The following is a 14,147-nucleotide window of genomic DNA, read 5'->3' as shown; positions in this document are numbered from 1 at the left end:
CGTATCGTTCAATATCCATTACGTCAAGGAGATGCTGGTTGAAGGCCAGTGTGATCTTCACACCGTGCACCCAGCATAGCCAATTTCCGCGCCGTCTTGTAATGTTTGTGAGTAATATTTCTCACCAAGATGTGTTTTAAATTCTCCACTTACCAACAGAGATCAACAAACGCTCGTATTCAACATTGGCATTCTCTCTAGCCAAGCGCTATCACGATCGTCTTAATATGAACGATCAAGCGAAACGGGTCGACGATTCTTCAAATGGAACTGGCTTGCCCCTCCGATCTGTCCATTCTTTGAGAGACTTTGGTGGCTGCACAAGAGTAAAACGTCCTCTTCGTCGGGGTGCATTGGATGAAGTTGCGTAGCTGTCTGTACTGACTGGTCGTGCTGGAATGTGCAGCCCGGCGGTTAAGCCATGGTCTGAGTGGCGTGGGATCATTATGAGAAATATTGAGAGACTTCAAGGGCAGTTTTGGGAAAAGTTAATATGCGTCTGGGAGAACGAGTTCTAACTTATGAATTGATGGAATGGCAATCGGGTTAGGAACGTGAGAAGCCATTCTTTAATAACTAGCAACGCACAAAGTTTGTCCTCTTGAGTGTAAGTTAATGACAGGATTATCTTTATCGGGCTAATGATGTCTTTGTTCAAAGCATGTCTGCCAGAGGCGAATAATCCATCTTGCATGCTTGTTTGGTGAAGTTCCCGCCGCTGAAAGTCACTCTTACTGGCCCGCCTCTTAAAGTCAAATGCTGAACTCAGGATTGATCCAATCAGGCGATTCGCCAAAACGTATACCAAGGCTACGTGACCGGTCTTGCCCAGTGAATGATAACTGATTCGTGTGCATGCAGAAGATCCTTTGTTATCAGCAGAGAAGTAGACCCGCAGGATAAAAGCCCCTTGTGATGACTCCTTCAATTTCCTACAGACACGCCGATGAACCATACTGGAACTGCAAAAGCAGAGATTCAAGGGGCAAAAAGGACATCATTGTCTAAAAGGAACTGCAGCGCAAAAGAAAACAAAAAAACAATTCGCGAAATCACGAAAAAGAACGGGCTCCACCGGGGATTGAACCCGGGACCTCTCGCACCCAAAGCGAGAATCATACCTCTAGACCATGAAGCCGATTTTAGTGATGATTAATAATTTGGTTCAAAATATAATATATATACGTAAATCTTCTTATCGTTTTTACAACAATAATATCACCCACCATAGCTCGCCCTCCCCCACGCGAGACACAGCTCTGAGACCGACTCTCGCTACTCGTTAAGTCTCGTTCCTGCCGAAACACATCACCCGCGGCTTCCCGAGCCCTGGGTCAAGCGGCACGCCAAGATCTGTCTGTTGCCATCAGGGTCAACACCACATCATATGCATCCTCTATCGCGAGTCATCTATCATAAAAACTGCAAGCATATGTCAAAGATCACTCGGCAGTTACCATTCGGACCACTCTTTTAGTCACCAATCACATCTCCCATAAACAACTCTCATCACCTGATGACTTCCTCAAACCTGTAAGCAGCATCTATACCCCTCCAGTTCAGAATCACACACAAAAGCACCTTCCCGATTAACCTTCGCTTAAGCACAAAGTTATAGATCTAGACATTATGGCGTAGATCAGGCGTCACGAATAGCCCAATGCGGTGCTGCTCTGCCACGGTCGCACTCAACGTTAATATCTCTTGCATATACTTTCGGGGAGCGCGCCTCCCGCCAAGATGAGACAAACTCTATTGAGGTCTTTATTCTTGGCGTCGATTTTTAACTCGAATGGTTTGAATCCCGTTATCAGTCACGAAATGCCGTCTACCGATTGGTCCACCATGTTCAACATCCTTGTGAGTAGGCTCTGCGGGATACCGGCAGCAATACCCCAGTTTATCACCGCGGCAATTGCGACGAACTCCATACCTTTTCACAGCTAAGACTTGTCTGTTTCAAGAAGAGCAGGTGCAGAATCTCAATCCAACTGTGGATATAATGACAAAAGCCACGTTGCCGAGACAGGGATGTTGATTGGGGTTCTGGTTGATAAGAACTGCAGCGCCGTTGTACGCAAGGTCGCGAGTGTAACGTTGGGAAAATACTCGAGTCAGTCGCTCGTTGGAGTTGCCCAATGTAGCTGTGCTAGGGGTAGTCAAGATGAAACCACGGCAATTCGAGGACAAGACGGTAATACCGGCACCACCTGATTTTCGACGGTGATTCCCTTCAACCTTGCCATGAATAGCCTCAACCTTGAACAAAAAGAGGCGGAATCCCCAGAATTAAAACGGTGACGTCGTCATCGCATTTCCTAAAACTATGCATAATCCGAAACTTAAATAGTTACCAAGACCCTCATTCGCAACACGAGGTTCAAAAAACCATCCCCTGAAGGGACCCGCCCTCGTTTCGGACGAGTTGACCCCCTGATAATGGTAGCCGAGCCCGCTGTATAATATGGAGCAATGCAACGAATATGTCCCACCGCTAATCACGAGGTTCATCCTGCTTAGAATATGTATAATGATTTGCATAGCCGCGGTTGTTAAAAAGGCCCCCATGTCTCACCCATTCTCAAGGCCCGGGGAGTTCAAGTGGCAGTGTTTTCCTAGCTTTTGTTTTGTGCAATGGATGTTGATCCTTTGGTAGTTGCCATCTTTGGCCCACCGCCTGAGGGGATAGATCTCTCGGCTAATAGCGAGGCCAAGAATGCTGCTGTTGTTCTTACCTTGTTGCTCATCTCTGCTTTGTTCTTGGCTGGACGCATTGTGATTCGCACGCAGCAGGTTTATGGGCTGAGTCTTGATGACTATGCGATTATTATATCGTGGGTCTTTGTGGCTGCTACTGGGGCCATGGTAGTAGTTGGTAAGTCAATTGGTTCTTTAATTGATAGTTACTAATATTGCTAGTTGGCCAAGCTGGTGCTGGTAAGCATGTCTGGGCACTCACAATAGATCAAATGGTTGAGGTCTCCAAGGTTCGTCAGCAACCGTGTATTGAACGTCTCATACTAATCTTGCTAGCTCTCATACATATATACTTACTTCTTTGCAATATCCGTCTTTACAACAAAAGTATCGATTCTCCTCTTCTACCGACGATTATTCAGCCGGGGCGGCTTCTCATTCAAGATCGCCTTTTGGTTTGGGACCTTCCTGGTGGCAGCATACCCAGTGATATTCCTGTTCACCATGATACTTGGCTGCACGCCTATAAGCCACTACTGGACACAGTTCAAAGGGACCGAGGGAACTTGCATTGATGTTGGCCAATTCTTTGTCATTCTGGCCATCATCAATCTGTTCACTAACGTCATCGTGCTGTTGATCCCAGTGCCAGAGGTACTCAAGCTTCAGATGAACAGAGAGAAGAAGGGAGCTGTATTTGGTATCTTGGCCCTTGGAGGCTTGTAAGTCACCACGACTGTCTTTTCAGATCATCATTAACGCTACATAGAGTCTGCATCGCCAGTGCTGTACGCGTATACTATCTAGACGTCTTCGCCAAAGCCGCCGACAACACATGGGCCATGGGCACCGTGGCAATATGGTCCTCGGTCGAGCCCTCAATGGGCATCGTATCAGCCTGCCTACCCAGCTTCAAGTCATTCTTGCGATACCTGCGCCGCAAAGGCGGTAGCAAAAGCAGATCAAGTTTTCCAACAATTTCCAATGGCGGAAAAGGAAACAGACTACGGTTTGATGATGAAATTGCACTGAGAAGTCAGATAGTTGGTGGTGAGGGAAGCATGCATAGTGGACAGGGAAGTGAGGCTGGAAGACAGATTTACGTCAAGACGGATGTTGAGCAGGTCATTACTGAGATACCCGAGGCGATGAGACGAAGCAATGTTTGAAGTGATACCAATTGAGTTTTGTTTTGCGCTGCATATATAGAAGCGACCTGAAATTTATGTCTTTAGCATTTGTATATAAAGATTACAAGATTCGGTCCACTGTCCACAGAAGACTGGTATGGGTTCCTAGTATCCCAACACCGGTATTTTGTTTCCCACTAGAACTTGGAAACATTCGCGCGCCCAACATCGATCCCAAATCTTCCAAGAGCCCTTTTCCCCTCCCGTGTCTCATTCGGAAGATCTGTTTCTCCTGATGTTCTCGCATTATCCCTCCGCTCTTCTGACTCCACCGAAGCCTCGCCTTTCTGCCACCACCCAAGACTAAACACCCAGCCATCAAAAGCTTTCTTCAACTGTCCATCAGTCATGTACTCAGCTCCTTGCGGTATAATACCCAAATCTCGATCGCATAGCTGAGAGCCAGCCAGAAATGCCATTGTGCTTGCGATACTGCACGGGTCGCGTGGAAGTGTACCGCGAATCTTGACAAGGAGATAGCTTGAGAGACCCAGAACGGCTATGACAGCTAGTAGAACTTGGAGAATGGTTTTAGAAGTTGTGTTTATGGCAAAGCGGGTGATTACTTGGCGCATCGTCCCATCTACCTCCGTATTTTGTGACACTGCCTCCTCAGCTGGAGATGGAGACGCTAAAGCACTGACAAGCTCGTCATGAGGGGTCTTTTCGTCTGCTCGGAAGTTGAGATCAATGACATATCTCATGTACTCGCTGTAGCCCTTCTCCACTGCATCGATCAAGTTGCTGACATTCCCAGGCCCGATAAGTTCCTCTTTCTTGACCGCCTTCGGACCATAGATTAAGTGATTGAAGAACGGATCACAGTCAAGTGGCTTCTCGGTGCTGGCGTTGTGAGTTGGATAAAGCTTCAGGTGGGTATCGAGGAATTTCTTCAGTTTGTAGTTCAGCGCCGATGACCCTGAGGTACTGTTGACCCATTTCCAAGTTTGATTTCGCGCTAGCTCTGGGGGGTGCTTCTCATCGATCCTCCTAAGCGCTGGGTCGCCCTTGAACGTGATGTTAAGTGGAACTTGCTCAATGCCTTGAGTGCAAGTCAATGCTGTCATATTCCATGCCGAGGTATCATTGCCTCCCATGTTTCCAAAGAAAGCGCCGATGGAAGGACAAGCAGCACCGGGGTCACTAACGGTTAGGTTGAGATCCAGGTAACTACCGACCCACCTACTGTGATTGGTTTTTCCTTTGTCCGCAATCTTCACACTCGTATTGAAAGATACATAAGACTTCCCGTTGACATCCTGGCCTTTGCAACCGACCGGAGCGGTGAAGTTGGCCCATATGGTTTTCTCATGTGAGTACCCGCTCAGAGCTCCGTCGAGGGCGTAGTAATATGTCTTGACCCACGGATTCATAACTAGATTCTCTGCCGGGACTACGGTACAGTTGAGGAAGGGCCGCAACGCCCCGACGGTATAACTGTAGCTGGAGGATTGGGAGACCGTATCAGGTATGGAAGCATCGGGTGCAAGGCTGGTACTTGGTAACACCAAGTCTTGCCAAATTGCAACTGAGGAGTTTGCACCGCCATGCCGAATGAGGTTCAGTGTTTTTGCAGCACCTGAGTCGTCCTGGCTGATTGCAGGCCATGATGTACGCCAATTCCCCAACATTGCTGTCGTAGATCTCTCGACATTCACCGGCCCTGTGAGTGTCCAGAGACCCGAGGACACGATTGTGAGGAGGCTGCCCAAGAGCGATGAGATGTTGGAAGACGCTGGTCCTGGCTGACGAGCCCGCATGGATTTAAAGACTATCAGGAACGGTGATACGGATAGCGGGTGAAATAAAATGCTTGTTTCTGCAGGAGCGCTTCCTGACCGAAGAACACTGTACGGGGCAAAAGTCCCTATGATAAAGTCAAGACTATTGACCATTGTTGATATGAGAAAGAATATCGCCGTGGTGGCCATTCGTGTAATTGAAATGGTGGAGGAGTCTGTCTTGTTCACGTCGAAAAGGCCTTGTCTTTGACTAGACAGCTGTTGAAGTAGCTCAAGTGCGCCAATAGCAAGTATGGGGATGGTGATTGTAGCAGTTGTGAAGTACAATGACCCAGCTATAGGTGTCCAGGGCTTGGCCTTGTTTGTCCGACGTTCCCGGTCCTCGGGAAGACTCTCTTCCCCTGTCACACTTATCCGAACGTCATCACTGGCGCTAGTCATGGCGAACTTCAGGCCTCCTATATCTTCAGTCAAGCTCTTTTCGCTCAATTCACCGGAACCCTCGAGGATCCTCTGCAGTGAAGCATTGTTTGCCAATACAGCGGCATGTCCAGCAATAGAGCCACCCATGGCAGAGATCCAACAACGCGTAGAAGATCCAAGCATTAAGAGCAAGCAGACGATAGACAAGGCTAAAAAGCCTGAAACCATGATCCATACTGTGACATTGTTCGTTTGGAGCCTTGGGCTGCTTACGAGACCATCGCCTGTATTGTTTGTAGCTTTGTCCACGAGCAGTGACTGACGAGCAACCTCATTCAGAAGTCCCTCCAGGATCTCCACCGATAGCTTCTTCAGCGTTGATGACACAGAAAGAAGATCAGGTCTGAACTTGTCTCCCAATTTGACAGCCATCAACTGGAATAGTGCTTGGCTGGCAGTCCAATCGCGAGCCCTCTTGTTAAACTCGACACTTATGACGGGGACATTCTTGACGTAAGAAAAAGTAGAAGATGCCAATTCAAGGTCTGTCATAAGCATCTCGGACAGAGAAGAGTTCGTCAAGTTGCGCAACGGTCTCCCTTCTCCATATTCGGCGGCAGGGGTCAGAGTCACATTGCGCGAGAGAATGTCCTGAGTCGCAGTGACCGAAACCATTTTGTAGCCAATCTTGCAAATAACGGCTGAATGATTGTTGAGTTTGATAGACTCTGTAACGTTCGTTGGCTGGACCATGGAGGGAATGTTGTGGTGCGCGACTGTGATGGCGTATCGCAAATCAACGGTCTCCAAATCGTTTTGCGAATTTGAATCATCCGGACTACTTTGGTCTGGAAGCCTGACTTCGGAACAGTTTACGCGGTGAAGCGTATACGCCCAGGGTTGGCTACCGCACATGCTTGTATTCTTGTGAGACAGCCTTAGGTCAGGACATATGAAAATGCTTTCTTTTCCTGTTGAGCACGTAGACGAGTTCCACCTGTAGTATGAACCTTGAACGGTAGGAGGATCTATAGTTAAAGTTGCATCTTCACAGGCAATAACTGGAACAAATAGGTCGACCGGGGCTGTGAGCGATGTAAGGTTGATTGACGATGCCGTTGATTTGAATCTCTGGGTCACGATTCCACCTTGGGTGTTCCATACATAATCACGCGCTATATCGCCTCGGAGACGAGACACGTACGCGTAGACAGGCTTGTCCGAGCCGCCAGTGAACCACTCATCCTCCGTGTGACCCAGAACGAGTCGGCTCGCCCTGTGAAATGGCGATAAATGGAAGGAGGTCCAAGTACTGGCAGTGTCGAAAGCAGTCTCGTATGTGATTTCCACTGGTTCAGCATGCGACGGGTGCTGAACCACGAATAAAGTAGTAGAAACAAGGATGATACCTTTGAGGAGAAAGAATGAGAGAATTGTCGAGAAAACACGGTAGTGACGGAATTTAAATGCCTGGTACACACTCTGGAGTTGAAACGGTGATACATAGTCCAGCAGAAGCGACCTGGAACCGAGTACAGGTCCAGATTGAAGTTCCCTCCACGGTTGGGCAGCCTTATAATAGTAGTCGACTCGTCTCCAGAAGCTCAAGACGATTATGAGCACCGCTGTCGGACCATACGTCCAAGAGTAGTCGCTGGAGGAGAAGTTGAGAGGGAAGCCGTCTCTAGAATCGGAAACGTATTTGAGGACGATGAGCGAGGCAGCGAGGGTTGTAAAAACAAGGGCAAATATGAGCAGTGCGTATTTACTCAGCCAAATCGGTGGCTGAGTTGTTCGCTGCTGGGTCTGGTCTTTGGTGGTGTTGCCAAGCGATGGTTGGTCTTCAGCAGAGTCTTGCTCGTCCGGGCTCTCGGGCCTAAGGTTTAGTGTCGAAGAAGTCATCGCATAGCCTTGATTAGAGTTGGAAATATTCCGAGAACAGTGGATTGTCCCTCAATACGATATATATCACCCGCTTCAGGTTTCACAGGGTTGGGAGATTAGCACCCTGTAATCCTGAAGACTTGGGGGCCAACGCTGTGGAGTGTCGCAAGGCATACCGCTTGTGTACTCTGTGCTTACCCAATTGGAGCTTGCAGCCTAGGGTCTTGCGTCATTTAGCGAAAAAAACAGGATTGGATAATACATTTATTGATGAATAAAATGACGAATCAATGAGGACTCGAGAAAAGCTCTGTACTCCGAAGCACTAGCTTTGGATTTATCTTATCAGGCACCGTACACGACATGCTTTGGACTTCGCACTCCACAACGGTGGCATGAGATGAGGGGATTGGTGAGGGGATTGGTCAGTGGCGGCGCTACATAAACAGAGAGTAGATTTACACAGGGCTTATTGTTTCATCTGGGCACTAAGTATGACACAAACATGCAGCTACGGGAAGGATACGATGATTAACCTTGAAGTCCTAGTGGCTGAGCATACTAATAATAGAATTGTAATCTCTAACTAACTACTTATCTAAAACCATACAGATGTTTGCGAATATTTCCTATCTAAGTACCAAAGTCATAAGCTGTCGTCAATCGTTTACCAAAAGATCGGAAGGTCCACAGTTGTTTCCCAGTCCATGTTTGAATCCTTCAACTCTATCCTGTCAATGCAAGTCCCAAAGATCTTGTCCCACAGGCGAGTCTGCTTGCCATAGTTACCGCTTGCCTTCCAGCCCTTTCGGTGGTGAAGATCATGGTCCTCAATCACAAGCTCAGCGTCAAGAAGACGGAGAAGCCAGCTAAGCGTGCCGGGAGGCGATGTGTAGACTCGCAGACCGCTATGGCCACCCAGCTCGGTAAACATGATATACTGGTGGCAGATCCACCACTCGTAGAAGCCCATAGGAAGGCCCATGAACTTAAGGGAGAAGTAGGTCGCGAGCGGGATGACGGCGATGTCGAAGATCTCCTGCTCGAAATCGGCGTAGAGTGTCAGAAGTGGGTTGGGGTGCTTGGTAAGGTGATGCGTGCGGTGATATTTCCAGAGACTGCCGACCTCGTGCATGAGTCTATGGTACCAGTAGAACCAAAAGTCAAGCACGATACCGTACAGGCCAATTTCGAGTGGCAGCCAAACCCAGCTGATGGATGAAGGAGCCTGGGCGGTGCGATAGGCGAGGAAGACGGTGAAGATAGGGCGAAAGCTAGAGGTGGCGATGAGGCTCTTGACGACCTTGGTAACGCCGACATCAGGCACGCCGTCTCTCTCATGTACGTCGCCATCCAAGAAGCCTGTCTGCTGACCAACTCGACGAAGAGCATGGAGCTGGTGCACAGCGGCAACCTTGAAGGCTAGACTGTAGAAGAGAAAGGCTTGGAGGGGTGGGAGGTTCTGCCCAGTGTATAGCACATAGGCGTGTTGTATAGCCATCGGAACGAGCGCATGAACAAGCACCCAACGATGCAACTGCCACTCTGGAGTATAAGGAACCTTGTCTCGCTTCTGATGCACAGGCACTTCTTTATCCAGGGCGACGGGGTGAATGCCCAGGATCTCGAAGAACCAGTGCGACCATGTCCAGTTATTCTTATCGGTGCGACGCCAGGTCGACTTCATAGAGTCTTTCGGGTTCTGTCTCGACTTGAGGCTGCTTGATGGATTTGCGTCTAGTCGTGACGAGTTGGACTCGTACACGGCGGTTGAGGATCGTGAAGCCATTTTGCGTGTATTGTAAACAAAAACGAAGATGGAGTTCGATTATCTTGGTCCGTTGAGGAAGTTGGGTTTAGTCTTTATATAGTTAATCATGATGGTTGGATGCCACATGTAAATCTGGTTACATTTTGCCATCTGGCTGGCTTAGTTTCTGTGTGCTTTAGTGGACTCCACCTACGTAGCTAAACTTGGACTACCGTGTTAGTCGATTAGGTCTAGAGTTGCCGAGGTTCTGCAGATCATCAGTGCACACGTCAATGGACACCCCTAATTCGGTACTGGTTTGCGATGGGGGAGGGGCATCAACGCTGGCCTGATCATGCACTATGGTGCTTAGACAGCTGAATATCCTCTTCGTCGCCTCTCTGTCTTATCGATCTAATGGCCACGACTGCTCAAGGGCAACATTACTAGCAAATGGGCAAATACCGAATTTCCCTTTTGCCCGGGAAAAAGGCGCATACCAACAGAGTCGTCACTCGACCTCGTTTGAGCGATGCAAATATCGCACATGTTGAGATTTTTCGTACCTTGCCACTCGGACCTATGGCCCAAGCGTGAATCTGTCTGTCACGTCTTGATCGAACGTTCCAGTTGAAGCTCGGAGGGTTTTCAGTCCTTCCATTACCTTTGACGTGATGATCCACGTCATCAAAGCAACCCTGGATCTAATCTACTAGCTGCTGCACCTTCTGTCATAGCACGTGTCAAGCAAGCCCACGAAAGCGAGGGGCATCATTTCATGCTTGAGAAGGGCGAAATAGAGTGCGCTCCATTGCGGGTACTAACAGTTCATATCGCAAGCTAAACTCAAATAGTGCTCGGGGTCGGCTCACGCTACCGAACAGATGGTCCCACCACTGGAACTAGTACAGCAAATGGTTACGGGGCAGATGTAACCTCTTTAGGTTTGTTCCTAAGCGAGAAACTGTCAATACAAGAATCTGTTGGGACGAACCCTGGTTCTGCTACGAGGAAGCCGTGGCTGGTTATGTGGCTAGGGCTGGGGGCTTTAGTGGCTGTGTTCGTCTTCTCGAGGCTGACAAAGAATTTGTGCTGTTATGTATGAGTCGCAGACGTCGCATCACATGAACAAGCTTGTGTAACCTGATTAAAGAACAATGTTGGGTTGTGTCTGTAAATGTACGTACCTTGCCTTCCGTGTAGCTCCACCAATGAGAAGCATCGGAAAAAGGATGTAACGGTTTCCGGAATAGCCCCGCTATCACTACACGTTCATGACACGACTTGGCTTATCTTTCAAAGCCTTTGAGGGTCCGAGCAACATGTCTTCTCTCGAGAGGTTGCCACCTGAAATTCTCCAAGAAGTTTGTAATCACCCACTTGATACTTGTCGTGATACTGACCGCACATAGATCGTGTCGTATCTCCACGATGGCTATGAGCGTCATCACTTCGGTGGATACGATCCTCCTCTAGGCCAGCACGAGGTAGCAGGGATCAAGCGACGCCCGTACCTAGCGTCTCTACGTGCCGTAAATGGTCTGTTCTACGACTTTGTCACACCAATCCTCTTTCAGCACGCCATCATCTACTCTGGCAGTGTCACAACAAGATGGGGCGTTACCGCCGTGACCAGCAGCGGCGTTACGGGTACTGCTCGTCTTGTCAAACTGTCAAAGAATCATCAACTTCGCGAAATTGTACGCCGGCTGGAAATCTGCTTGAAAATACGGGGTCCGAATGATTTCCAAGATTACAAACCTGTGATCGAGGAGAGAGACAAAGACTTGGAGTACATTGCACGAATGGGCTCGGTGATTCATAGCGCATTGCCTAGATTCACGAACCTGACGATTCTGAAGCTTAACTTTGAGGACATTCCTTACAGTTACAGTCAGGAGTTTGATGACCCAGATCTGAATACTTGTTGTTGGGTTCAGGACACTGAGAACTTTTTCGAGTCCCTCGCCACAGCTCTCTTCAGATCTGGGCTCAATAATCTGGAAGAACTCGACCTCTCCCTTCCTCTCGCGTATGACTTTGGGCATTTTCTCGAGGATGATGATGATGGGGGACCTCACTCTCCACAGGCATTCTTCAAGCGGCTCAAGCGTCTGAGTGTTCACTACGGACACTGCACTGAGGAAGACGAAGACTTGGAATTTCGGTATAACCAGTCTAATCAAATATTCGACAGATATATACGAGAACTGATACCACTCGCGACAAACCTCAACACCCTCAAGGTGAAGGGGCCTGATGTATTGGTGCTGGACTCATCAAGCCTGGAACCCTTGACCCTGGAAGTACTAGACCTGCAGAGCCTGTCCATAACAGGGGAAACACTGATAGCGCTCTTTCAACGGTCCACAGCGCTGCGAGAAGTTGTACTCATGGGAGTCTACCTCGAATCCGGCACATGGGTCGATATCCTCACGGCCTTAAGCAAAACAACGCTTACAGAATTCTACATCGAAACGTGCGGCTATCAAAAAGACGGCGAGACTATCCTTCGTGTCCCCGTTAACCCAACCGCCCAAGCCAAGCAGGACGATAGTTACGTCGAGACAAACTGTGCCGAAGACATCGACGCATGTGACTTGGTGTTTGCGCGGGTCCACGAGAACATGCGGAAACTACATGGGAGTAGATATGATCAAGCGGCGGCTGAGAAGAAGAGGGAGGTTCTGCATGAGGATATCATTCGGAAGACAGGGTCACTTGGGGAGTTTTGCAGAAGGTTCTTTGCGGAGATTGAACAGGAGGAGGATACTGATGAGGATGGGGATTCTTCGGAGACTGAGTCTGAGGATGATGGGGAGAACATAGTTGACTTCCTTGAGATGGCTCTTGGTCAACGAACTGGAGATGTGGATGATGATCAAGATTTGGAGGATCACGAAGATGGTGTTTCTTCGGATGTTGAGTCTTCGGATTCAGGTTTGCCTGACGATGAGTAGGCTTTCACCTTTTATGGACTGCGTTGAAGGGGTTTTATCTTGTGGCTTTAAGGATGCAAAAGCGATATAAGATTGTTTCGAAGGGGAATACATGGGATTCTTAAACTAGCTCCTTTTATCTCATTTGTTATATCAACGTTCGAGATCTTCTTGGTAACTAAAACAGGTAACTAAAACATCACTAAGCCAGCGCCAATAAGCATACTGAACAGCACCGCAAAAATGGAGAAAAGTCCCCCATCTCTCAACAGACTGGAAGCTCCATTATCATCCTCCTCTTTCTCGCCATCGTTCATTTCGTCATGATCACCGTCTTCTCCATCGTGACTTTTATCTCCACCCCCAGTTGGCTTCAGATCCGATTCTTTGTATACAAGCTTAACAGCAGGAAACCGTCTAGCAACCGCAAGTTCGTCATACTTGAATCTCGACTGAGTTTGCAAGACTGACATCGGCCAAATCGCTGACGTTAGCTCCGCCGTTACCGCTGAGTACAGGAATTCTGACACTTTGCTTCCCTCGACCGTGTAGACAGAACGCATCGCGCTTGGCGGTCGGTATTTAAAGCAGGCTTCTGTGAATGTTGCTGATTTCAAGGGCTTGATTGACGAGAAGCAGCCTCCTTCCTTTGCAGCAACCCAGCCACTGGTAAAGTCAGACAGCGGTATAATTTAAAGGAGCTGAGACATACCTAGGGCAGCAATATGCAAGCGTCTCGGAGGGACCCAGTACATTAAGCCACACTTGTTCAAGCGGCATATACGGATCAATAACAGTCACGCCTGGCAGCGTACTTGTCGTCTCCGTGAAGACACCACTCCTCTTGACAGAACCTGTCTTGTTGCCATGTGCTAACGTACCAGCTGTAGTCCAACCCTTGGGACAAGCTATGCCAGGTGAATAATAGTCAAGAGTGCCCTGGCCTCCGTAATTATTGTAGTAGGAGACCACCTTGTCATAATCGGAGCCAGATGGGAGACAGTTTCCCATTGAAGTAGTCTCGCATGTCGGGGCTCCGTAACTGACTGTTATAAAGTCGGGATGCGCAAAAAGGATTTGGTCTGTCGTTACGGTTGTGCAGCTTGCGGGAGGCGTGTAGGTTGTTGTTAGTGGACCGTTGTTGGTGAGTCCAATGCCAAAATATTCCGTGATGGTCGGCATCGTGAATACTTGTATAGAAATTTCTGATAGCCTATCTTAGAGTTAGTTTTAAAGGCCTTGGAACAGTGGGAAATAGCGTAGTGAGAAGTCTTTATTAAGTGTCTGGCTACTGCGCCTCACCACGCGGCGTAGCAATAAGACCACTTGGAGAGGCTGTGATCTTACCACCTGCTCTTTTGAGCTTGCTGACAGCTTAGAAGATTGTTTGCCTATTGGTGGGACTCTAGCCTTTGTCATGTAACATTTGCAGCGGAGGCAACATGAATTAAATCTGCATTAGTATGGTATCTTCTATGTCAAAGTTATGGAGGACATCCTGCTTAGACTGTCTAGAGTTCTT

At 48.4% G+C, this 14,147-nt stretch overlaps 5 protein-coding genes and 1 non-coding gene across 6 annotated transcripts; 2 read left to right on the top strand and 4 right to left on the bottom strand.

Moving 5' to 3' along the window:
• Positions 1 to 1,066: 1,066 nt before the first annotated feature.
• tRNA lies at positions 1,067 to 1,138 on the bottom strand. The gene has a single exon. It is a non-coding gene; the product is annotated as a tRNA-Pro (tRNA).
• A 1,496-nt stretch (positions 1,139 to 2,634) lies between these two features.
• FMAN_13209 (uncharacterized protein) lies at positions 2,635 to 3,866 on the top strand (the record flags this gene model as incomplete). The annotated part of the gene is made up of 4 exons (XM_041832649.1): positions 2,635 to 2,875; positions 2,920 to 2,987; positions 3,034 to 3,419; positions 3,467 to 3,866. The coding sequence occupies 4 exons, from the start codon at positions 2,635 to 2,637 to the stop codon at positions 3,864 to 3,866; spliced, it is 1,095 nt and encodes a 364-aa protein (XP_041683091.1).
• A 158-nt stretch (positions 3,867 to 4,024) lies between these two features.
• FMAN_13208 (uncharacterized protein) lies at positions 4,025 to 7,954 on the bottom strand (the record flags this gene model as incomplete). Its single annotated transcript, XM_041832648.1, has 1 exon — positions 4,025 to 7,954. The coding sequence occupies one exon, from the start codon at positions 7,952 to 7,954 to the stop codon at positions 4,025 to 4,027; it is 3,930 nt and encodes a 1,309-aa protein (XP_041683090.1).
• Positions 7,955 to 8,603: 649 nt separating this feature from the next.
• Positions 8,604 to 9,725, bottom strand: FMAN_13207 (uncharacterized protein; the record flags this gene model as incomplete). The annotated part of the gene is made up of 1 exon (XM_041832647.1): positions 8,604 to 9,725. The coding sequence occupies one exon, from the start codon at positions 9,723 to 9,725 to the stop codon at positions 8,604 to 8,606; it is 1,122 nt and encodes a 373-aa protein (XP_041683089.1).
• Positions 9,726 to 11,008: 1,283 nt separating this feature from the next.
• FMAN_13206 (uncharacterized protein) lies at positions 11,009 to 12,646 on the top strand (the record flags this gene model as incomplete). Its single annotated transcript, XM_041832646.1, has 2 exons — positions 11,009 to 11,050; positions 11,099 to 12,646. 2 exons carry the CDS (start codon positions 11,009 to 11,011, stop codon positions 12,644 to 12,646), a joined length of 1,590 nt encoding a protein of 529 aa, XP_041683088.1.
• Positions 12,647 to 12,816: 170 nt separating this feature from the next.
• On the bottom strand, positions 12,817 to 13,807 carry FMAN_13205 (uncharacterized protein; the record flags this gene model as incomplete). The annotated part of the gene is made up of 2 exons (XM_041832645.1): positions 12,817 to 13,291; positions 13,338 to 13,807. The coding sequence occupies 2 exons, from the start codon at positions 13,805 to 13,807 to the stop codon at positions 12,817 to 12,819; spliced, it is 945 nt and encodes a 314-aa protein (XP_041683087.1).
• Between the last annotated feature and the right edge of the window lie 340 nt (positions 13,808 to 14,147).

The sequence above is a fragment of the Fusarium mangiferae genome, assembly GCF_900044065.1.
Source record: "Fusarium mangiferae strain MRC7560 genome assembly, contig: FMAN_scaffold007, whole genome shotgun sequence".
Lineage (NCBI taxonomy): Eukaryota > Fungi > Ascomycota > Sordariomycetes > Hypocreales > Nectriaceae > Fusarium > Fusarium mangiferae.
This window is presented reverse-complemented; position numbering and strand designations above follow the sequence as displayed.